This window comes from Athene noctua, chromosome 9, assembly GCF_965140245.1.
Source record: "Athene noctua chromosome 9, bAthNoc1.hap1.1, whole genome shotgun sequence".
Taxonomy (NCBI): Eukaryota; Metazoa; Chordata; class Aves; order Strigiformes; family Strigidae; genus Athene; species Athene noctua.
Genome location: NC_134045.1, coordinates 22,539,222 through 22,565,239, shown reverse-complemented (window position 1 = coordinate 22,565,239; position 26,018 = coordinate 22,539,222). Strand labels below are relative to the sequence as shown.

General features: G+C 38.6%; 2 protein-coding genes across 2 annotated transcripts in view; one reads left to right on the top strand and one right to left on the bottom strand.

Annotated features, from left to right (window-relative positions):
- The first annotated feature begins 1,018 nt into the window (after positions 1–1,018).
- On the top strand, positions 1,019–4,605 carry SDR42E1 (short chain dehydrogenase/reductase family 42E, member 1). Its single transcript, XM_074913064.1, has 3 exons — positions 1,019–1,048; positions 1,493–1,594; positions 2,949–4,605. The coding sequence occupies exons 2-3, from the start codon at positions 1,527–1,529 to the stop codon at positions 4,054–4,056; spliced, it is 1,176 nt and encodes a 391-aa protein (XP_074769165.1). The 5' UTR covers positions 1,019–1,048; positions 1,493–1,526; the 3' UTR covers positions 4,057–4,605.
- A 5,934-nt stretch (positions 4,606–10,539) lies between these two features.
- Positions 10,540–26,018, bottom strand: part of PLCG2 (phospholipase C gamma 2) — a 57,894-nt gene continuing 42,415 nt past the window's right edge. The window contains exons 20-31 of the mRNA XM_074913051.1: positions 25,112–25,250; positions 24,236–24,332; positions 23,314–23,380; positions 22,907–23,064; positions 20,189–20,291; positions 19,013–19,222; positions 18,265–18,410; positions 17,135–17,249; positions 15,738–15,905; positions 15,006–15,094; positions 11,436–11,620; positions 10,540–10,627 (exon numbers count right to left, since the gene is read on the bottom strand). Coding sequence (XP_074769152.1) covers positions 10,585–10,627; positions 11,436–11,620; positions 15,006–15,094; positions 15,738–15,905; positions 17,135–17,249; positions 18,265–18,410; positions 19,013–19,222; positions 20,189–20,291; positions 22,907–23,064; positions 23,314–23,380; positions 24,236–24,332; positions 25,112–25,250 — 1,520 coding nt within the window. The 3' untranslated portion in view covers positions 10,540–10,584. The remainder of the gene's footprint in view (positions 10,628–11,435; positions 11,621–15,005; positions 15,095–15,737; positions 15,906–17,134; positions 17,250–18,264; positions 18,411–19,012; positions 19,223–20,188; positions 20,292–22,906; positions 23,065–23,313; positions 23,381–24,235; positions 24,333–25,111; positions 25,251–26,018) is intronic.

Below are 26,018 nucleotides of genomic sequence, written 5' to 3'. Positions count from 1 at the left end.
TTTTAGAATCTGCCTAGTTTTAATTCTTGCGAGCCATCAATCAAAATAAAACCAGCATACTGAATCTACTTCTGTCAAGGCTTTGCACAACAGAAACTTGCGTGTTTTAAGTAGTTTTGACACTGAAACCACTTTTTGAGTTCTTCCTAACATTCCCCAAGTGACACACTTCTGCAAAAGAAAAAGGGAAAATACCACAAAACAGACTTTGATAGTGTAATTCTTCATTGTTTCCTATTACAGCTCTCTCTTGCAGACAGCTTACAGTGGATTGCTGACGCTTAACTAGGGAGCAATTCTGCTGCAGTCAGTCTGCACCGTGCATTGTTTTCTCACCGTTTTCTCACATTTCAGCCTCTGCACGAGGCGCAGCAGACTTCTCTTCGAGTGATACGTGGTACAGGGTTACGACGGATGCAGCAGCATGTGGGACACCCACATTCATGGCCGCAGGACACTGCAGGAGCACGGCTCTCCCAGACATGGTGGGTTATTCAAAGGCCACTGTGGTATCTTCCTAGCATCGTTCAGCAAGGAGGCCAGAAACTCCCCTGCCCGCCCAAGACACCCAAGGCTAAAGGGGCTCTTTAGGCACAAAGAGCCTCTCTCAAACATCCCAGATCTCTGCAGAGCCTCACACCCCTGGGCTCATACTTGTAGGCACACGCTGTGGGAAAAGTACAAACATCAGACTGTGACACAACTGGACAGAGCTCAGATTCCAAAGACAACCGGAGATTCACTACTCTAAAGTGCCTCAGGCTGCGAGGCGAGCTCTGGTCGAGTGTTGCTGAGGGAAGGGAAAAGCAGCATCTTCCAGGCACACAAATTGACACAACGCGGCAAACTCCAACTAACCGACGTCCACCAGCACAAAATCCACCACGGGCCGAGCGCCTTCTGGCCGGAGCGCGCCTCCCGCCCAGAGCGCGCCCGCCGCCATCTTGTGGCCCGGCAGCCGCCCCCGGGACTCCATTTCCCGTGGAGCCCAGCGGCGCCCTCACGGCGGCGGCGCGGCGCTCCGAGGCGGCGGCGGGCGGCAGAGCAGGTACGGGCGGGCAGCTGCCCCGAGCCCCCCTCCCGCCCGCGGGCGCTCCTCGGCGCGGCTCTGCGCTCCCTGCAGGTCATTTCTGAGAGGGCCCCGGCGGGGCTGGGCCGGGCCCGGGACGGGCGGCTGTGCCGCGGGGGCCCGGCCCGCCCGTACCGCGCCTGCAGCCGGGGTACGCGGAACGCCCGCAGGACAAGGCCCGGGGAGGGAAGTTGAAGGCTTTCCAGCTTTTCGTAACGACAGCAATAGATTTGCTATTTTTCTCTCTGACTGTAACCTCTCTTTTGAGGAATAGCAGGGCAGAATGTGGTTCTGCCTCGCCTAGCAGATGGTGAAATTAAAGGCTTCAATTAAAACATGAAATAGATCTGTGAATAACTGAATGTGTACTGACATTAGAACTCGGATTGATTTTAATGTGTATATTTACAATGTGTTTTATAGGTCAATTTCCTTAAATAGTGCCAAAGGAAAGAGGATGGAACCAGAAAATAGTGCCAAGGAAACAGTCCTCATTACTGGAGGAGGTGGTTATTTTGGCTTCCGGTTAGTGCATTAAATCATTATTACATAAAAGAATAAATGCAAAAGATTGCTGCTGTAAGGCAACAAAACCCATCTGTAAGAGGGAAAACTCTGGGCCTGAGATGCCTGATCCTGTTCATCCCCTCTGATTTATCTCGGACCTCAGTTTTAAACAAACATGTTATTATGTTTCTGTGTTTTAAGTAGATATGTTGTTCTGTTTCCACATGTCAAGCATCAGCTGACTTGCAGATATTTACCTGTCCGGTCACCTTTGTAAAATGGGGATTTAGATCATCATCTTTCAGCCTATTCTGAAGAGCAAGCCTACACCTGTATGCAGATCTTTTTTGACAATAGGCCAAGGCCTGCAAATAGTTACACACAGCCTTGGCTATGTAGATTAAATACTCCAGCTTCTCTTTACTTTCAAAAAACGAATTATTTTTATGGACAGTGATGTTTTAAAATTAGAATTTTTAATAAGGTACATATTTCAATAAAATCCATTTCCCCTTACTGTAGATGGCTCCGCACAGGCCATGTAAAGCAAAAAAAACTTATTTTGAGCCCTAGACTATCTTACAGAGTACCTTCAGAGTCATAACTGATTTTATATAGGTGAGAGATTAGAGTCATGATCAAAAAGTAAATTTAAAGTGGGGGGGTGGGGTAAAGTCTCAGAAAATACCTATCTGACTTCTGCTTGTCTTTTTATTCCACTGTCTCATTTAAGCGCTACAGAAGTAAATACAACAGTTGTAGGAAAGGGGGAGAGGAATACCAGAGTATACTTTGTCTTAATAGCCGTGTTTATACCTGTGACTTGGAGTAAAATGTAGACATGTGGCAAAGTACTCATACCAGCTTAGAAGCATCTTGCTTTTTCCTCTTCTCCATAAATTTCAAACACAACAGCAAAGACCAACCTGTTGTTCTGACAGAATTGGGATGACACAAAAGCTGTAAAAATAAAACAGGAAGACTTCTCTTTTTTAAAAAATATTTGGCTACAGTTTTACATCTGAAAGGTTTGCTACTGCTGATCAGTAGTGGACAGAAGCTGGTTTCTTCCAAAAGGCTGCTGAAATCACTTCGGTTATTTCTGTTCTGAATTTTGCTTTACAGCAGTTCTGCCTCTTCCCATTTCTTTTTTTCTCCAAAGTATTGATGGAGCCTAAGAAATTAGTTCAGAACATAAAGTATCACAGTTGAATCTTCCCCATAGTAGATGGCTGAATATTTAAAAGACTCCCATCAGAAAAAAACCCACAACAGTATTAAAATAGTTAACAGTCTTCTCTTGCCTTCAGGTGAAATATTTCCTGCATCATTATGCTATGCATGCTAACATACGGTTTCTATCATGTTTTAGTTTAGGTTGTGCCATATACCAAAAGGGAGTTGATGTGATTCTCTTTGATGTCGTGAAGCCACTTCAAACCGTGCCAGAGGGAATAAAGTTCATGCAAGGGGATGTCTGTTGCCTGTCTGAAGTGGAAGAGGCTCTTAGAGATGTAATCTGTGTATTCCATATCGCTTCCTATGGAATGTCTGGCAGGGAGCAGCTGAACCGAAAACTTATAGAAAATGTTAATGTGAAAGGAACAGAAAATGTCATCCAAGCCTGCAAGAGCACAGGAGTGTCAAGTCTGGTTTATACAAGTACATATAATGTGATATTTGGAGGCCAGATTATAGAAAATGGGGACGAATCTCTGCCTTACCTACCTCTTCACCTTCATCCAGATCACTACTCCCGGACCAAATCTTTAGCTGAAATGAAGGTGCTGGAGGCAAACGGTGCCAAGCTTGGAAATGGGAAAGGTGTATTAAGGACTTGTGCTCTCCGACCTGCAGGTATCTATGGGCCTGGAGAGCAAAGACATCTTCCAAGAATAGTTAGTTACATCGAAAGGGGACTGTTTAAGTTTGTATATGGAGATCCTTTTAGTTTAGTAGAATTTGTACATGTAGACAATCTCGTTCAGGCTCATATCCTTGCATCTGAGGCCCTCAAAGCCAACAAAAAGCACATAGCTGCAGGCCAAGCCTATTTTATTTCAGATGGAAGGCCTGTAAATAACTTTGAATTTTTCCGACCATTAGTGGAAGGTTTAGGTTACAAGTTCCCAACCTGTCGTCTTCCTCTCTCCCTTGTCTATTTTTTTGCATTCCTTACTGAAGTAGTTCACTTTCTTGTGGGACATGTTTATAATTTTCAGCCTCTCCTCACTCGCACAGAGGTTTACAAAACTGGCGTCACGCATTATTTTAGTATGAAGAAGGCCAGAAAAGAGCTGGGGTATGAGCCTCAGCAGTACAGCCTGAATGAAGTGGTTGAGTGGTTTAGAGCTCAGGGATGTGGACCAAAGCCCAGAAAGTACACCATTATGCATCTTCTAAGGGATGGAGGATTGCTGTTGTTGCTGATTGCTGTGACAGTCTCGTGGCTTCCATCCGCAGTTACATTTTCACTCTGAAAAATGAAACACTGAATATGGAGGACAGAATTTAGTTGGGTTCTATGAGTACTCTTGGTTTTGACAGACAGGTAACACAAAGAAAACCCAAGAAAACACATATTTGTGTCCTGCAGGTAAATACCTTTAACACTTCTATCCCTGAGGAATGGAAATGCTGAGTAAAAAGGTGTGATTTTTATACATAGTTCCTCTTCAATGTAAAATTGATCAGAACACTTAACAAGATGAAGCTCAGTATTACTGCAAACAGCATTTTATTTTCAGGTACAACAGCACACTACAGTGTACATGTACAAATGTCCTTAGACTGACCCTTCTTCCTCCCTGATGGGATTATACACTCTTGATCCCTGCCCTTTATTCCCAAAAAGTTTGTGCTACATGATCCGGAGGAGAATAAACTTATTCTTTGATCACATTCCAAAACCAAATTCTGCTTTCCAGACTGGATGTATATATGCCTAACCACGATTAACTGATAAACTGCTAGAAATAAATAAATGTTTTTTTTTTTTTTTTTTTTAAATGAATACATTCTGGTATGCTTTTCTGAGTCAACTCTGTGATATCTAATGACATTTCTGGAAAATGCACAATGGTTAATCTAAGTTATAGCAAAGTGCTTGAAGCAGCACAGATTTGTAGATTTTTATAACAGTAAAATATGCCTCTTTAAAATGAATGAGCTAGCTAAAGTGCATTCATAAATAAGACCTATGATTTTTCCCAGCATTATTGAGTGGTTAAACAAATAATCCGTCAAAGACATTGCTAAGTGATCACATTCATGTTCCACTGTTTATAAAACATTTTTAGTCTTTAGTAATATTTAACACCTGACACCATTTGAATAGAACTTCACCTCTGTAGTACAATGATAAACACTTGATACAATGAAACTCATAATTTTGTGGATTTTTAAGAACAAAAAGTAAGACCTTGTTAAGTACAGGTCACTACTGTCTCTAGCAACTCCCTCATCTCTGTCAGTTTAATACAGGAAGAGATACTGAGAAACTTCACATCAAAATGTTAAATGACAAAGTTATTTTCCCTTAAGCCATCAGTATTACAGTTTCGGTACTTCTTGATGGAAGGACAGTCCTTCAGAAAGTTCACACTTCTCTTTAAACTTTAGTCTTTCCATTTTAATAGCTGAAACTACACTGATCTAAATTTTGTGTAAGTTCTAGTTACTTCAGTTCTGTTAAATTACTGTGATTTGAAGTGAGGAAGTAAAAAGGAAGACACAGACAGTATCTCTACTGTGTTGTTAAAGGATTCTCAGAAAACCAAAATGCCTAAATAGTGAAACCATACTAAAAGTCCACTGCCACCTGTGTTTAGAAGATGGAGATTTTTGTAGTAACCAATGACTGAAAACAGCGTTACTTTTTTTATGTTCTTTTCCTGAGTTGACCTTTTTTAAAAAAAAAACACGACTATTGATAACTACATGTTTTGTTTGAAATCTGACTTTCCTCTTCCTTCATTCCTCTATCAGTGTGTACACCATGTAAGAAACTGAATGTAATACTTGGCTTGAGGAACAGCTCAAGAGAGAACTTCCCCCCCCCCATAATAGCAAATAAATTGAGGGGGCCTGGGGCAGCGGTGTTTGTGTAGCAATCTTGCACTCCTTTATAAAGGGCCTATGTGCCCCCAACTGAGTGCTGATGGCAGAAGGGCCACTTTCCAGAAAACATTAATATACATCATCATAGTCTGCAGAAAGAAGAAACTTTTTTTAAAAAAAATTTAAAAAGACAGTCATGACCTCATGAAAGCATTGGACTGCTGTCCCCTTTCCAACAGGCCCTGTTTTTTCAAGGAAAAACTACTTAGTTATTTTCCCCTTTTAAGTTCTCTGGTTTTGACACAATGTTATCAGAAACAGATGAAGACATTTTAATGTCAGCAGAAGCAACTGACAAAACCAAAATGTACAAGAAATTGCACAAGCCTGTTACACAGAACTACAGTATCAGTATTTCATGCTGAGTCTTTTAAAAAAGATCTTTTTAAGATATGGAACATAACTCCTGTGCCCCAGAGGAATTTCTTCTGCTATTTCTGATCTTTTTATTAGCAAGACTCAGTTACTGCCATTCATAATTATCTCCGTGGTGGGGTTGGTGGGAAAATCCATGAAAGGGTCCTAAACTCATGAAGCCTAACTCCACACTATTAATACAGGCTGAGGTTAAAGCCCTGGATAGCTTTTTAGATACAACAGAAGGGGAAGCTCCTGAGAAGATGAAAAAAATCCCACAAACCCATGAATATCAGAACTGCAGAAGCTAAGCTCAACACATGAACCTTCTCATCTGTCTGGAGTCAAGGACAGAACTTTTCACTGATAACAGAATAGGAGGCATTATTTTGTCCTAACAGCCCATGACTTCTGCTTCAGCACAGGGTACTAAATCAGGTACTCGTCAGGAGAAATAGGCAGCGGCTCGGCAACAGCTACCCTGGACCTCACCACCAGTGTACTAGTATATTCATTAATTCCCTGTCATTCAGCTTCATCTAGTAAAAAAAGCAAAGTCCTGACTACAGAAGAGGTAAAGGATACTTCTTCTCTTTCCAAAATGAAAACAGGAAATCTGTGGCTTAAGGAGATACTTTACAATTGCTAAAAAATTACATATGTATAAAGCCAGTCACAGCTGCTCTATTTTAACTATTTTACAATGAGAATGCTCTCTCCTTGCTGTTTTTTATTTGTTATTACTACCTCTGCATGAATCGCTGAGTAAATTAATGTTATCTTTGGTACATAGCTAATGCCATCTCACCACTTCTAGAAGGTTAGTTTGAGAACTGCAAAACAAAATATTTTCAACAGAAAAACTTGCAGTGAGGTGGAAAAAAGTGAGAACATAGAAATACCTGAATGAAGCAATTTTTTGGACTTCAGAACTCATGCATAATAATAGTCATAAGTTAAAATATAAAGACCATTTGGCTCATCTAATGACCTTTCACAAGACCTAGGCTGCAGATACCTCATATTGATTCCTGCTCAATACGTATATAATTTTTATCATAAGACAGAAAAAATTTTGTTCCCAAGACTCCCAACAATGAAAAAAAAAAATCACAACATAAAGACAGCACTCATACACCCAGCGGCAGTTCTGCCTATGCAATTAAGGTGACTTTACAGACAGAAATAACGCTGATATAATTTTATGGTGAACATCTAGATTACTGTGCTTCCAAATTGCTACAAACTCACCTTTGCCTTGTTCAGACTTTATTGTTTGAGTTCATCTAAATCTGATGCTCACTAGGGCTGAGGTTTATACCTACCTATCACTGGAAAAGGTCGGTTAGGAGTTGCAAGTTAAACATGATCTTTGACCTTTTCCTTCTGCCCTGCTTGTTTTGCAGCCAGATGAAGCGCAACAATAACCATGTCTATAGAAACAATAAGTCGGTTCATCTTAAAAACACAGAAATGCCCTTCCCCCAACCTGTAGCAGAACACACCATAATACACCAGCAGGCCACTTTTCCATAAGAACTCACTCATATTGCCTCAAATGACTAGCAGAGTTCATGAAATTAAATAAGCAATGGTTAGACAAAGAAGCATGCATCTGGCATAATTCACATCACTGCTGAGATATCAAAAATTATTTATTAAAAAATAAGTTATTTTAATGATTTAAAGCAGTTTCTATAAGAATATAACAATTTCACAGATACTGTTAACTTCAAAAAACTTATAAATGTTTTTCCTCCTAGATTATAAAATTAGCATATTCATTCAAACCTACTTTCATATTAAAACAGTTGCAACTGTGAAAAAGTTGCTAGAGTCTGCCCTGACAAGGAATCAAGAGGTGAGGTTTTGGTGTTAAAACACAGAATGCAAGAAATAAGAGAAGAGTTAATATATAGCCTTGCCTATCACTTGCAAGACAACAAAACAGTCAACACGTGTAACTTTTTACTCTGGGGAAAGGTCTTAATGTAAAATGAAATGCATTTTCATAAACAGTGAAGGAGTGCCTCATAACTTTTGACATCATGTATGTGTGGAGAATGTGCAAAGGACTTTTCAAAGGACTATAAAATGTGCTAATTCTTAAATATTTGCCCAGCAGCAGCACAAGGAACTCCTGTGTTCATCACACAATGGCTGTCCTGTGTCAGGAATATACACATCAACAAAAGAAGTCAGGACAAACAGGCAATTTGGCTATGTCTGCTCTGACACTGAGCTTAAAAAAAAACCCCAAAAGTCCCCACAAAATTGAACAAAAAACCCACCACAGCAACCGCCTTGAGCTCTAGAGATTGATCTCCCTAAGCCCTAGCATCTTGTAGTCTCCTATTTTTTGTTATCAATCCAAACCTAGCTGGTACTCAGCTGCCTATAAATCCTCTCCCACCTGTAGCAACAACCTCAGGACCTTCCAGACAAGGCTTTGGGCCACCTTGTCTGATCAACACGGACAACACAGTGTTCCATTAAATGGGAATCATGGAGGTTGTTGAATGAAACTAACCACACCCTGGAACATTCTACAAAACACACATGTGCCAAAGGTCCTCCACCTCAAGGACCACAAACTGGATCATCCCGTTACACCTGGACACTGCAATAAGCCCAGCTTTACACAGCAGTCTAGGTTACAATTCCACCTCCCAAATCCACAGTTGATGTGGGGTTTTTTTCTTTGTTTGAGGGGGGGGGTTTTCTTTGTTTGAGGGGGGTTTGCTCCCATCTAATCCTTGAAGAGGTCAATTACAACTAGGTGCTGAAGAGATTTCAGGTAGGAGGAAGAAAAAGCAGAGAATTGTCTTTAACTTTGTTCTCTTTTCCAGTTGGGTGATGAGTAATTAATTTCTTTATAATAAAAAATTTACAGAAGCCACCCTGTTGTAGGACACACTATTACAGCACTTGCATCTTTAAGACAAGACTCTTTACAGAATAACTAAAACCTCAAGGGGGTTCCTCAAACTATCCTCTGTGAATGCACAATGACATCAATTAAGCGCCTCTTGAAGCAACAGAAGTCACAGCGTGGGGAGCAAGAGAAACTGAAAATTGCTGAGGCAGCTTCATCAGGCCATGAATCCCAAATCCATGCAAGTTTTCTGTGATCAGAAAGACAGCACTATGTATGCAGTATTTTATGCCTCAGGCAGTCACTTAGAAAATCTTAACTCCTCTGCACACATCTAAAAGTTAAAGTCAAGCATACAGGTAGCACAACTCCACCCATGTCAAGATAAAGCAACTAGGAATTTGATAGTAATAACATAGTGCTAGCACAAAGAACCAACACAAACACAGATTACGACAACTGGTGTTAAATATGCCGTTGAAGGACTTCAGTTACGCTCTGGGAGGAAAACACTTTTGCTAATCTAACAAGTCTTCTCATCTGTAGCTCCATGTTCTTCATTTCATTAAAGCCATAACAACAATGTACCTCTGTATTTGTGCATACTATCATTCTTGGATTAGATACATCTTGGGAAAACCGTCTACATTTACAGAACGCTCATTTGACGTTATCATCTAAGTAGGATTGCAAGACTAAAAACGGACAGTTCATGAAAAAAAATTCATTTCCAAGCACATTAACAGCTGAAAGGGTTTGCAAAATATTATACCAAAGTAAATGCTTTACAGAATTTGAAATACCTTTCCATTCTGCAGACAGATACTTCCTACCACATATCTTAAAACTTTTTCCTTCCAGTGCCTTGAGGTTGTGAACACAGGTTCATAGGGGCTATGAACACAGGTTCACACATTGTTCCTTTCTTAAACCTTTACAGAGAGTTCAACAGGAAAAACACAACTACAGTCACAGAAAATATTAGGTTTCAACAAAATTAACATATTATCTAGTTCTCAAAAACATAACAGAAAACTTTTAAGAGACAATATGGTAGGAGCTATCAGCTGCCCAAAACACTTGATGCAGTATCAGAAGTACAATGTGCTGCCTTGGGCACTGTAACATACATGACATGACAATGCTGGTGTAGAAGTGCTTTTACAGCACGTAATAAATTAAAAACTCACTACCAGTTAATCTTAAGGCGACGAGTTGTTAAAGTGGTGTGATTCCATGCATGCAAATTATTGTGAATGTCTTATCTATAGCCTGCGTACACAAATTTAGTAGATGATTTATACTTGTACTTCAGGTATTGATAATGGAAGTGAGGTCTATCCAACTACATGCACTGAACTTCTTTAAAAAAATCTTGAAAACATAGAAGGTCTGGCCTGCACAGAGAGTATGCTTTGCACAGAATATAAATTATTAGAAATTAAAACAGTTTTTCTTTTAACAAGAGATTATTAAGGAAACCCATCTTTCCTCCTCCTCCTGCTCCTCCTCCTCCTCCTCCTCCTCCTCCTCCTCCTCCTCCTCTTCTTCTTCCAGTCATGCAGTCTGATGAGACCATCACTGAGTAGGATGGCCAGGATAAATTAATATCTCTTCCGGAATTGCACCATAAAGTATGCATCAAAGAATGATTGCTTTAAGAGTAGAACTTGCTGTTACTGACTTTCTTCTCCTTTAATCTTAAGGGAAAAAAAAGGAAAAAGTCAAGTCTACTAGGAATTTCTCAGAGGAAAACAGCCTACCAAGTTCAATTTACTCAGATATGAATGGTGAATAATGTATTAGCAACCAGCATCACTATTTTTTTCCTCAATAAATGGAAGTAAACCAGTGATTCATATAGCTGTTCAACACACATTAAAAAGGGTAAAAATATTTAAAGAAAAGTCTTCCTCCCACCCCATCCTGAGACCTACTCAGGACATCCTCCTGGTACTGTCTGTCCCCCTCACAACCAGCCCAAAGGCGGCAGCAAAGGAGAAAGATCCTTCCCCTAAGCTTTGGATAACGTACTGACACTTAACTGACAATTCTATGCTGTTTCAACTCAGTACTGTTTTTATCTTTTGTGGTTTGTGTATCTGGAAGCACCTTCTGTTCCCACATATCTAACATGCTAACAGCATTTCCAGGGACATAACTTTGACAGTGTACAAGGAGTGAGACAGTTTGTTTATTTGAAGTATATACAACTTCCAAGCTTTCCTCATAGAAGGAAGGAGAAGAGAGGAATATAAACTCACAGAATTACATGTTTCACTGTGATCACTGAAACTAAGATTTCACTGAGCAGACATTTCCCATCATCTGCTGGCCTCTAGTGGCTTGCAGCCCAGCCTTGCTTCACTGCAGCCCTTCCTTGCTTCAGATATGCTCATTCTACCCTCATCATTCTTTAGATGCTCGTTTTGAAAAATCTGAGATTTCCTTACCATAAATCATGTCTAGATAAAGATGCCATGGAAAGGAGAATGTTTATCAACCCACCTGCGGTTGCACGTCTCTTGATAAATCTGTAGTTTGTGCTCATTCACGCTGAATTCTTTTAATATAGCATCTCTGTTAGGATTCCTTAAATTCATATGGGTGTCATAAAGGAACAGCTGGTTATTAAGCTCCTCCTGGCGCTTTCGAAGTTGCCGACATGAGGAATAAAGTTCTTCTTCACTTTCCTTCAAAAGAACATTGGTAATCAACGTAACTTGTAAGACACATACCCCAAATGACACAGAATCAACATAGCTTGGGGGATTATTTTGTTTTCCTAAACACATTCCATTAGCTTTATAGAATGTTTTATAAAATTAGTTTTAAAAGATGTTTCTGGAATGTTTACAGAAATAAACTAAGAAAATACTAAAAAACCCCTCAGCCCCACAGTATGAACAGCCATATCCGTTCACAGGGGCATCAGGAACATTCCAGCACAAGTCATGAAATGTGTACATCTAAACACTTCTATTAGAGTATTTTTCTCTAATAAAGCATGGCAATCTATGGAGGAAAGGACAACAAATGGTATATCACAATGGGTTATCAGATTATAACTGTTTTAAATATACTTTTTAAAAAAGTTTAGTTTTTTACTGTTCCATCATATTTGTTTATTATGCAACATACTACCTACCAATCCTGGTGCTTTCCTATTGCAATCTAGACTAAAGGTGTAAATACTGACTAGTAAATAGGACCCCTAAGTAAGTACTCAGATGATCAAGAAAGAAGGATGGATCCTGTGTTTCTATGGAGCTATGGCAATTCAGCTGTTGTAGAAGAACTAAGTATTTAAAGAATAATTTACAGCAGTCTGAGTTTCTGATGTTATATGCAGCCCACAGTAGAAGGTCTCAAAATATTCCACAAGCATAAAATAATCATCACGATTCCCTTTATTACTTCAAATTATACAGTACTTTAAAACTTTGGTTGCAAAAGCTGTCTCCTTTATAGAGTGAGGAATAGTACTGGCAGGGCTGAAGTCTTAATTTTCATATCAGCAGCAAAACAAGATACTCATCCTACAAGAAATGACATGCAATCAATAAATGTAATAAGTCCAAACATTTTTAGAGGTAGCATACTAACAAGAATGCCTCTTTCTGCACTCAGTCCAGATCTAGAAAAATTGATAGGTTAGCAACATACCCAAGGGGTTTCAGTTAGGGCAACTAGATCCTTTCCTAAACCTTCTTTTGCCTCCCAAAACAGATTCCTACCCAGGTATGTGCTGAAGCAACGGAAAAGCCTCAGTGCTATGTTACTGATGAAGATTGTTAAAGTATTTTTGTATTTTTTCTTTTTTTTTTTTAAAGGGGAAGGAAATTTTGTATTACCAAATCACAAAGGGAAAAGCAGATTGCCAATTACCAATTTGCAGGTATAATCATCAAGATGCACATGTACTACTATTTATTCTTGTAAATAAATGTATCCACAAAGTTAGGCTTTATAACTCCATTTAAAAATGTCTGTTTCAATCTTTATCTTAACAACATATACACCATCAAGGCTGACTGTAATCAGAAAATGCTGAAGAGATACACACACTTTCTGAAGAAAATAAGACATGCTTCTAAATGTAACAAGAACCTCAGTATAGTACAATTTCTTCAGTATCAAAAAACCCAATTAACTTTAACAGAAACTACATAAGGTCCCATATAATACTTCACAAATGTGTGTGCTTATGTCTAAAACATTCTTGCTTCTCTAATCCTGAGAAATTCCACAGCCATCTGTAAGTCCCCTTTATAACTTTGTATTTAATCTCCAAGAGTATGCAGATGGGCTCTGTATATAAACAGGCCTGTTATTAAACTATATAATTTTATGGAGGGTCATCATTTTTTTAAAAAGGGCAGAAGAACAGACGAAGACAGCCTTGATCTTTTCTGATGCTTCTTGAATGATCTGGCAAAAGTTCTAGAAGTTGATTAACTATGGCAAGTCTTGGTTTGTTGCAGACTGCCAAACAATAGGGAAAATTTTTGGAAGTTCTCCTGCCACTGCATTACCACCAAGAGACATCAGACATTGTAAAAATACAGATCTGTGCTGCATCTTCATTTGGCTTAACAAGCAGAAGGGACTTCAAGAGTGCGAAATGTGCTACTGTCAAAGGACTCGGTGCTGACAGATTGGAAGACATACTGCTGCTATGAACAACACTTTAAGAGCTACTCCTGCCCCAGGCAAATAATGATCTGAATTTCTGAAGAGAAACCACAGCAGGAGGAATTCGCAATATATCTACAAGTGATGTCCATGCTCAACGTATTAGGCAATGGCGAGTTGCTGCCAGTTTTCTCAACGGCAGCAAGCCAAAACGTAGCAGTTTATCAGGCCTCCTCTATCAGACCTGTGTCCATGAAATACGAACATTTTAAATGTTGTCTTCAAAGGTCATAGGTCTCTCTTGTTTACACACACACATACTTGGTCTCGGCTTCTAGCCCTCTGCTGCTCTCATGAGTCTTTGCTAGCCAACAGAAGGAACCTACCATGGCTGCCAAACGCTGTCATTACACACAGCCATTTTCCATCCTGTGTTATAATGTGGCTTTATAGAAACCTTGATAAAGAATGTTTGAAAAAGGCTGCCACTCCTTTGTGAAAAAGAATGTGACTGAATTCAGTAATTTCCATTTCAGTGTATGCAACTGCAGGCGCAAATCCCTCCAGAGATATAATGACTTACAGTTAGCAGAAGTTGGTGCTTTAATCAGGAAAAATAATGTACACTGGTGTGAACTGCAGCATAAGCCTGAATGGCTGTAAGAGACTACAAATAAGAAGTTGGACTTTTTTTTTTTCCTCTGAATCTGAATGGTACTGGAAGGCACCCTGAAATATCCTCTTCCCAGAAACAATTTAAATTTTCATCACATGGCCTCTACACCAGTGTATTTAAACTACATAAAATATTATTGAGATAGAGTCTGAGAATAATCCTGCTTCCAATCAACTTATATAGCACAACCTTTGGAACACCAACAAATGCCATTCACACATCAGCCACTTTAATGCCTGGCTTCATGAGCAAGGATGCATCATTATTTTTTCCCCTGTATGTTTAAAAGTACTAGTGCTTCAATTAGGTGTTTTAGAGAGGCTTAAAAGAAGCAGATTAGCACTTCTGTAGGAACCAGAATATGTCTTTCACCTGATAGGTTGTCTATTTTAATGAAATACTGAGAGAAATTACTATCTTCTCTTCCTGAAGTGATTTCTTTTTATGTAGGACCTTTAAAAAAGATTATTCTACAAAGTCGAAGTTGAATTTAACTAGCTTTGCATGGCATTGGTCAGTTAACAGAGCAAGACAATGACTATGCTGTTACAGCAAAAACTAGTGGAGGTAACAAGGCTCTGTTAGTGCATTATTTCTTTTAAAATACATAATCTGTCCACCCAGAGGGACAGTAACTCAATCTGTGCTATTGGTCTTCCCGAGTACCTGCAGACACAGAACAGAAAACTAAATCCTCATTTCCTGGTTCCCGCAAAGAACAGGTAACATACACTCTAAGTGCACAAAAAACCCCCAGTCGTTCTCACCAGAACTTGTTGCATTTCACAGTGAACCAGAAGTGAGGCCAACTCTATATCTTCACTATAGCCGTTCTTGAGAGGAACTGATCTAAAACCTGGGGTGGGGAACATAAACAGGTAAGGACAGTTAAGAGTCAAGGCAAAGGGTTATCTGCAGTCACAAAAATGGTGCATACAGTCCTGAGGGCTAACAGATTCTTCACCGCTCAAATGCTCTGCTGCTGAGAGCAATCTTTGCTGTGACAATTACAAGGAAGCAAAAGGCAAGAATGGTGAAATCGAGAAACACATGATTTCACATGCTCTTGAAAACTAAAGCCAGAAGTAGAGGTAAGCATAGGAGCATAAGACTTACTCTACATAGGTCCACATCCAAGATAATTAACAAAACAAATGCACTGACACCAAAAAAAAAAAAAAAAATCTTCCCAGAATTTACTCAGAGCACATAACCCTGTTGCTGAAATGGAGCATATGGTAAAGACAGTGCAAATTATTCTACATCATGCTTTCCTATCTCAGTTTAAAAAAAGGAATTTCAAGAGGATGAGAGGATTACTTTAAATGCTTATACACTACACACCCAGTATCTTAATAAACAATGGATTAAAGGAACTCCGATCAAAAAAGCACTTGTCCTTTGGCATGTTGTAGCTGCTAGTAAGAGCAAAGTCACAATACAACAATGCTGAACAGCACCTTTCTGAATTAGCCCCTTATTACACCCACTGATCTTACCTGACTTGATTCCTTTGATAGGAAAAGTGGCGTGTGCTAAGAAATTGGGATCACTGAACATATCCTCCTCATAAACAACGAAGCGCAGAAACGCGAGATTTGGATCATAAATTTCAAATTTCACTTGCTCTGGACAGGGTGCCCAAACTGGATTAAGGCCATTGTCATCTGTAACAAAAAGGAAACATTTGCAGTATGGAGCAATAATTTCACTTCATTCAATATGAGTATATCCCAGGACATTTTCTGGGGATACAAAGGCCCAAAAATCCTATTTACCAACTGTCTCCTGTTGTAACCTTGCTTCAGAATGTTTGTGTTTGTTTATTTGGGTGGGGGAGATAGGAGGAAACTTGGCAGGAATGGAAATTCATAAAGAAAAAGCTATTATTTGTATTTAAACATATAAAACCTCCTTGGACATGTATTTGTGAATAAAAGCCTGTTCGTGGCTCATCTTCATGAACCTCATGCTCCATATCAGAGCAAAAGCATGAAAAGCCCTGGGAAGACTAACGTACAATGGTCCAATTCTTACAGTCCTTAATAGAACACTGAGTAATTTGGTATGTGTGACACAGCCAGAAAGTTTACTCTCTAAAGTCTTAGTCGCTTCAAACAAAAAACTAAATCATAATCCTCTTCTCTGAAGTACTGAAGAGCCACAACATACGTTCTGCTCCACTGGTATCAGTGGTTTTGGATAATTAGAGCCAAAGCTTCTTGTCTACTAGAGGAACATTGCTGCATCCAGAAATATGAAATGGTGAAATATTAAGTGGCTGAGATACTACTCCATTTCAGTGCACTTAAGTGAAGCTTGTGTACACACATGCAAAGACAAGCACACATCCCTTATCCAGAACTCACCAGTAACTTTGATTAAACTTCTACTGTGTTGCAAGTTATACTACTTTGCAGCTCTATATACCCAAGCTGTCTCCAAAGGGATGCCAGTCTTAGAATCTGAGTTTAAATAAACAGTCTGGATCTCACAGTAGTAACTCCCCATTTGGGCCAGATTTTTGGGAACTGACTAGCACTGTTGGAGGCACTTTCAAGACAGCAATTTTTAAAGATATGCAAATACACAAACTTATGCATAGGCAAAAAAATAACAGAATTGTGACTTTTTTTCCTCTATAAACTGCAACAGTACTTTTTTCCCTAAATTTAATATAGATTGAAGTTTTTCAAATTGACTGGCCCTGAGGCAAGCAAAAGAATAATATTCTATGACTCACCATTCCAGAGTGAGTAACTTATTCCTCCCTATATAGGCTGGTGGCCAATGACAGACAACATAATTTCATGGTCATGGTCATCCTCTACTCATTTTATTTAAGCACACAAAGTATAACCATATCCTTACAACACAGAGAACCACAGATACTCACTCACAACTGTTGTCTTGAATTTGTTGTTATCATATTCAGCCCCACAAATTTCTACCTCTACAAAGGGACAGGCAATGCTTCTACCAGGTTTAGGGAGATGACGAGCACCTAAAACCTGCAAAAGCAACTTCAGATTATAATCACCTTCAAAGAAAACCTGGCACTGTTATTTCTGTACAGAAGGAAGACTACAAACTAGAGAGAGGAAAAAAAAATCCAGAACAACATGCAAAAATACACACTCCCTCTCTTGAATACGTTTGCATGAATTAAACATACTACCTGCACCACCAGTAATAACATCTCTTCCATTGTTTGGGTAACCCAATGATTTTCGCTGTAAAATACTTTAGCTGACATTCATTACACACAGTATGCAGTTCCAGACCAGGCCTGTAACATAAGCTTTATCTTCCCTCAGTCTTTATAACATATCTATTTTAAGACATTTCTGCTTTACATTCATAGCCCCTGTTTACCTCTTCTCTAAACTATAGTCAAAAGCAGTTAATGTGTTTCTTCTTCCCCAGAAAACATATTTTTAAAGGACATCTCTTACTGCATAGGAACTGAGAACAGAAACAAGTTCCATTCCTGTTTGGCACCAGAAGACAACAGGGGATAATTTTCAAATGACAAACCCATCTCTCCATGAAAAATGAGAATGGCATTCTGATTAAGTCACAGCGTACTCAATATGATGAAGGGGGGGATCAGCTTATTATTTTTTTTGCTTAGTTTCTATATTTCATTATAAATATCTTTCCTCCATGCTGGAAATCTCTGAACCAGTTAGCCTGCTGCTAACCAGTTTCCAATAGGACCCTTCTATTGAAAAGTCATTAGACTGGAAATGCAAGTTAGTTCATTTGGAATTTTTATTAGCAATTACATAAAATTATCCCAGGATTGTGTTTTCAGTCCTATAGCACATGTGCTTCATTAGCATGATAAAGATACGTATTTCTTTTCAGGAACCAGTGGAATTAGTTTTATTCTCAAACACAATGACATTTAAAAACAGTATTTTGACAATCTGTCAGATCTTGCTTTGAAACATAATAGCTTTATTTTTAGTTTTACAGATATTTATGACTTGTAAAAAAATACAATTTACAAAAGAGATTTACCCTCACTGTCATAATCATCTGCAATTTCCTCTTCGAGTCATTTGGCATTGGGTCATATTCTTCATTTCGCATGCTTTCTGGCTGCAGAACATAGCCAGTGCGTCCATTAAGTGAAAACAAGGCATGGTTCAATTGCATGTATTTATCTAGGGAGAGAGTTAAACAGTCATAACAGAAGATCTCCATTTGAATAAAGCGAAGGAAGTAGCAGACTAATGTAATTCTCTGTAATTCTTTCTGGTCACCACTTTATCAGAAAGAGCTAGAAAGGTAAGTTGGAAGACTCAGTTCCCTTCAGTAACTGAACCTGACAGGCCATTTCTCACCAATTTTAATCCTGATAAACCCATCTCCATTCACCATTAGTTTCCTATCAGTGTGTCATAAGCTAGCTGGCCCTTACCAGAAAGTGGAGTACAGCTTCCCTGCAGCTGAACAACTGTTCATCCACCTGAAACTTACTGTAAATATCTCTGCTTATTTATCACAAAGAGATCAAGGCGAAATAAACCTTTTAAAGTTTGGGGCTAGTCAGGCCCGAAGACTGGGCTTTTGGAGACTGATTTTTGGGGACCAGCTCTATCAGATTATCCACACATTCAAGACCAAACTTCAGTTCTTGCATATCCATTCTTGCAGGAAAGTACAAATAAACAGGACAGTGACTAGAATGGCAGAGCGGCCAGAAAGGGGCTTGTTTATGGTGAAATGGAAGGTGGATTAGACCCTTTTTTAAAGAGAGTATTACCTGGAGTTTGGAAGTTAAGAGCCACCATCTGGGAGCCACAAAGCCAGAGGCGAAATGGGTCGTAATTGGATGAGTCAACCCTCTGTCCTTTAGGATAGACACGTGTCAGCCCCTTCAGGTTGTATTTCAACAACTCAACTGGCTTTTGCTTAACGATGCTCTCTGCCTTGGTTTCCACAAAAGAACGGATTTCTTTGAAATCAGGATTTTCTACACAGGGTAGGGAGGAAAAAGAGTCGTTACTAAAGGAAGAAAGAAGTTGACATTTTCATTGCATTTCTACTAACACTGTTTTACTTCATTTTGCTTTGTCCTTTAACGCCATAATTGGCACAGGTTTTATGCAGACGTGGCAAATTGGTTGAGCATGAAGTCTGGAAGTTAAAATTGCCTGCTTGCCACATGCTTTGCAGCAGGGCAGATAAGAGTCTATAGTCATGTTCTCATCTCATCATTGCTAATAATGTATTTCTGACCACTAGAACACATATTTAAATGAGACAGCTTTTCCTGGGTTTAAATGGGGAGAAAGAAGGGTGAGCCAGGGTTAGCCAATGTCTCAAACAATGATTATAATTATAATGTCTTAACCACACTGACAGCTTATTAAAACCGTTTGCAAAGAAACTTAAAGAAAAAGGGCACATTTGCTGGCTTTTCCAACAGCAGTGACAAAAAACTGGAATAAGAAGTCTGTATTTCAGTGTCAGATTCCACACCCGCACTTACACAGACCCCAGTTCTCATTTATATTATGAAACTATATACCATTCCAATAGCTTACATAAATAGCAAGCAGGTTCTTACAGTAAAATTATATAATGCACAGCAAATCCATTCTGAAGGGTTTTACACACAATTTACAAGTGTTCAACCAGATTTTTTCATTTTAAAAAAAGTCAACTGACACGTAATTAGTGAGCTTCCCCACAAAAGACACCTATAAGAGGGTGTCTCTAGTTAACTAGTTAGAAATTTGTGACAGGTTTTTTTGTGACAGCTGATCAAGTTCCCTAGTGTGAAATTTCAAAGTGCCACTGAAAACTGCATGGGTGAGGCAGAGCTTTGTTTTCCAGTAGAGAAAGGATAGATTTTATCTTCAGTTCTAAAATTTCAACTAACATCTGGAAAGATGGTAGAAAGGGTAAAATTTAGATGTAATATTCATGGAAATACCTAAATTGTCCTTGGTTTTGCTTGTTGGCTTGCAGTAGATTACCAGATCAGATAATTCAATAGCAATCAATTGATTCTTTTCCCAGTATTTCCTCCTGTTCTCCTGTAAAACATAACAAAGTTTTAGATTACAGATACACTGAATATATGGTACAGTAACTCCAGTGCATACCCTAATGAAATGACAAAGTTGATGCATTCCTTGTTGCCTAGATTCCTACAGATACTTTAGATATTTACATAGATGTAATGTATTTTAAGATCCAATTCAGAGAACAGGCTAACCAAGTGGGTTTGGGTTTTAGTTGAGGGTGCATTTGGGGGGAGTGGGGAGGCTGTGTTGTTTGGGTTTTCTTAAGCAAGCGTTTCAGTGCTTTCCTGAGCAGTCCTACTCCGAATCCTAGCAACATTTTTTTTTTTTTTAATGTGGCTCTACTCAATTTAGTTACATTCTCAACTCTATACCTCATATAAATGCAAATGTATGCAGAAAAAAATGCAAAGGGTAGTGAACTGTCTCTATTTATTTACAATCCTGAGCAGGACTTAAGTTTTGTTAGTAACTCTCAAACACCTCAATTCAAACCCTATGAGCATCATTCCTGCAATTTTCTATTTGTGTGCCAAACCAATAATGTTATGCATGGAAAATCATGTGCAATCTTGTCATCATCAGCAATAAATCCACTATCTATTTCTGTGTTTGCAAGCACCTGCCCTGTGGAAGCTCAGCAACAGCCCCTGCAACCAGAGATTGGGAACTACTGAGATCAGCAAGACTTGTGGAGTGGAGACATTTGGGCTGGAGGCTTTTCAGACATAATAAGCAATTACAGGATAAAACATGTTAGAAGAGTCCCAAACTGAACAGCGATTAGCTTTGGTACAAGAGGTTATGAAGCAGCAGCAATTAGGAAGTCTTCCAAAAGAATTCCCTCAACAAGATAAACTGAAGAGGAACGAAAATCAGAGCTAGGGAGCCATGGGTTTCCAGAATGTTTCACTGAAACAGAGATTATACATTGCAGTCTAAGAAAAGCAAAGAGGAATTACAGCATTTAGACTTAGAAATAACTTGGGGGAAAAGCTGTATAAACCTCATTGTATTCAGCAATCCACCACAGCTTCCCAGACATTTCTCAACAGTAATCAGAGTTCCAAATAGCAAAGGAGCACTTCTAGATGCCGTGAGCTCATCTTTAGACATAACCCTCTAGTGATAACCAAGCAGGAGAGCTAAGCAATGAACAACTAGTCCTAGGAGCATGGCAAGTGTCAGCATTACAGAGATGACAAGATACATGAAGCTTAGTTTTCCTCTTTGTATATAATGGACACAGCCCAAAAATGAACTCATAAAGACCCCTGTATTGTATCGTAGCATACTGTTGACTCACTATGCTTTTTCCTTCCCTAAAATTCAGCCTGTTAACTGTACTGGCAAAAAGGGCCTTTCCTCATCTTTCTCCCCTCCCCATACAGCAGCCCATCATGAACTTTCTAGAGGCCACACTGTGAGAAAAGCCACCTGACTGACAGAAATTAGTTTTAAAGCACCTCTGAACACAGAGTGTTTAATACATCTTTAACTGTACAGAGTGAGAAAAAGCTGCCAAGCTCCTGTACCATAAACATTCCATTTAGATACACTTCTACGTCATGTTTCTCTTTTTCTCATTTTATTTCTAAATTAAAGCCTTGCATAAGAACCATATCTCTTCTCCTCCAAGAACAGGTCAACAGCTCCTGTTGCTTCTTCCCTTGCTGAATTTGCAGTCCTCTGCTTGAGACGCCAACTTGCCTGCTATAAATAGGGTTATGATGACCCTCAGAGCATTACCACTCCAGATGACAGATAAACAGCATGAGCCAACATGATACTGAAACACATTTTTCACCATTCACATCACCCACTTAACAAAAAAAAGTGAATAAAAGCAACAAAGAGTATACTTAAGCACAGTCATTGTAAGGGCTTTTTGGTGATGTCAAAGATTTCTTAAATACTAGAAAAGATGACAGGGAGGTAAATTAGTACATCAGAACAAAAAAAGCAAGTCCTGAAGAATGTCTTTAAGCATCAGTACTTGTAGAAGGGCATAGAAGCTAAACTTAGGCAGAACCATTTAATCTTTAGGCAAGGATTTGGAAATACTACTGTTGAACATCTGGTAAATCCAGAATGTGCCTATGAGTTACAATTAAATAAAGTATTTGCCAAACAATTCCCTACCAGTGCCACTACATTCACTGGAGAGCAGAATTAGTACACAAGATTAAGAAGAGTTTAGGCAAAGGCATCTCAGATTTCACATATACTGACTAGTGGATTCACAACACTGAACAGAACAGTCTTGATGTCCCAGTGTCTTCTGATTACACCTAGGATTGAACCAGTGTAACCAGATGTTAAATTGTCTTGGTATCTAGTCAGTACTACTAAGCACACTTCACTGAGGTGCAGGGTGCAACACAGATAGTAGTATTCAGCTGAAAAACTCTTGTTAACATAAATTTACATAAAACGCTAATTTACATACAATTCTCAGGAGTTTAGGGAACAAAATTCACAGCATCAGTAACATGAATAGACAAACAGCAATATGCAGTAGAGTGAAGGACCATGTGTTAGCAAAGTTTAGCAGTGTATGGCAGCTAAAGACAAATCCTATTGTAAATTTATAGCTGTACATTATAAAAAATGGTTTTTATTAATACCTCTTCTGTAGTTTTCCAAGTGATTTCACGGATACTTTGGTACCATTCAAAGAGTTCTTCTACTTTATCAGTTGCAAACTCAACACACGGATCTTCTGGATTCTTGGGTTCCAGAATGAAGACAAAAGACTTTTTGTGTTTCCCTTGTGGCATTTTCACTGTTAGGCAACACAGCAGAAAGAAATTTATACTAAAATCCAACTGTTCTTCTTCTAAGCTGTTACTGTTGATTTATTGCAACAGTTCATATCATAAAGTTTCATCATATTAACTGTATTAGCCATATTAATACAAGGAGGTGTTTTGGTTTGGTTTGGTTTTTTTCAGATCTTTCCTGCTGAACATAAGAGAGTCTACTCAACACAGAAAGCTCAGGAGTCCATGTGTAAGCATCAGAAAATACATACCAACATTGTAAGTATTGAGTACCAGTATGCCACGACACAGAGATCCTAATGGATTGTCCTCGATAATCTGAAAAACATGAGTTAAATCTGACCCTAAATCTTCTCTTGAATATACAGAGGACATTAACAAATAATAAATACACACCATTAAATCTAACTCAGTTTCACTGACAGCATGCCCACTATAATGTTTAAAAGCCTGTTTCCATATCAAGAATTTCTCATTTTGAGAAACACATGAGAATATAGTGAAAATAGTAAAAAATGAGGAGTGCAGATTCTGTCCTGATACAACTTTTTCAAGCCTGCTTAAGGCTGCAATAACCAGGGGGCAAATATAATACATGTGTTTTCCTCCAAAAACACCTGGAAAATCACTGGAAGTGTTTCAGAACAACAGAAGAATTCAATGTGTTATTTTTAAAACTCTAAAACGTCAAAACTGCTTACTATCAACTTTTGTTTTCTTTTGTTCAAGATCTTTGTCCAACTCCGAACTAGATTTTTAGACATTTCCGACAAACAGTATAGTGTTAGTTATGCATTAAAAGTTAATAATGGAGTGTGAAATGGCTAGTAGGATGTGTTTGGACACATAGTTTTCTTATTTGCAAATATTAAGGCAGTAATTATACAGCCAAACTAGTTAAAAGTTTCAGGCACATTACTGTTTAGCCAAACTATCTGAAAAATCTAAATTGGTATGATTTTCATTAGCAAGAAACCATTATAATCTCCTAAAACCCCACCAAATCAGCTATGTCCTTAAGTAGTTTTCTATGAAGGATGTCCTGACAAAAATATTCAGCAGCAGAAAACAGTGAAGAATGCATTGATTTCTCTATTCTGTGTTCTCTCAGACTTCCACTTCCAGTAGGTAGCATCCTCTAGGGAAATGCAGTGGACAAACCTTAACCCTCACCTGGCTTTCAAGGTCAGCAGAGTTATCAGATGACATGTCTTCAACATAATTAGACGGAAAATAGTGTTGGACTTTTTCTCCATAATCCCCCTTCCACCTGAATTTTAAAGTATATATAGAGAAAAAATAGTTAAAAGAGCTTCAACAGGCCATTAATGAAGCAATAATCCTCAAAAAACTGGTCGTTAATACCTCATACTAGGTTGTCTAGCTGGCTATCACCAAAATATAAGTGATGAAGTAGCTAAAAGCTCTAACAAAGTGATCATTAACTGTAGTAACAGATGATTTCAGAGGGATTATGATTACTGTAAACTGCAATTAATGACTTAAGAGGCTTTTTCCCCCTCCAGTACTAAAAATACTATTATGTGGTTGATTACCCTGCAGAAACTACAGGGAAACATTAGATTCCCAAGCTTTCCAAGCAATTTACAAGTCAGCTAAGAAAGAAAACCTCTTACAAAAGGAGACTGTACAGAAAACTGAAAAAGGTGGGTTTGATTCCTGAGAAGTACTTAGCAGAGCAAAAAAAAAAGACAACAATGACAATAGTAATAGATGCGTGACTCCCCAGAATACACATGGTTCAGGAAGGAAGATTATAGGAAAAATACTGGATACACTGTGCTACGGAGCTTCTGCAGGCTGAGGTTATTGCTGTAGAATAGAAAAATGGAAAAGACAGGAAAGGAGACTTGAGGATGAGGGGATTTTGGTTTTTAAATACACCGTCATTAATATTTATAAGGCCACAGTTAATAAGCAGCAATTGGACAACAGGTAAAGCTTTTACAAACTACTACCCAAAGCGCAATTTTTAACTCCATCTAGTAAGTCACCAGAAGTTCTCCTATGAGGAATCTTTGTCCTTACCAGCCTCCAGTCTCCTTTGTGACATTATGAATTAAAGCTCCTCGAGAGAAGCTCAATTCATCACTTCTTTTGGCTCTGTAGTCATACAAGGCTTTCACTGTTCTCTGAGGCTTTAAGAGAAACAGAGCAAAGGGGTCATCTAGGGGGATGGGTCATAAAATAATCAATAATGCAATCTTTAAAAATAAATAAATAAAGGAGGGTGGAGTTAATTCCTTTTTTTTTTTTTTTTTTTTTGTTGTTGTTGTTATGAAGCTTAGAGAATAGAATACTAAAGTTCCAGAGTGCCATCTATTGGTGAAAGCAAGCGATGCTACTTAACTGCTATTCTTCAAGTATCAGCTTAGAAAAAAGAAAAACAGAATCTTTCTTTTATGGATGCTGCAACATAATTACTGCAAGGAAAAAAAAAAAAAAAAAAACTATACGGTGAACTATCAATCCTCTACCTTTGTTACATGTATCATATGCAGTTAAGAGTCTGTAGGCTTAGATGCCTACAAAGCCTCTACTTCAAAACCACATCAGCTATCCTGCTGGTCACATTTCCTTTAGGAAGACATACAGTTTTAGGAGGACAAACAATTTCTTTATCTTAAATTTGCTACCACCCAAATTCTTCAGCAGCAATGCAAATTCATCGTCCAAAAAGACTAAAATGAATTACAGCCACAAAATTTATAAGCAGGTGAACTTTTATGAGAATTTACAAGTAGGCAGGCCCCAACAAGAATTACAGATAGTAGATATTTGCTGTGCTTCTTGGTTTTAAAACATATATAATTTAAAAGAAGAGAAAATTTAATAGCTCATTAATAAACCTAAGGCACTGTTTTTATATAGAAAACATGTAAATAATCCCTGCACCTATTTGTGCATGCAGACCATGTTTGCTAATGAAACTGTG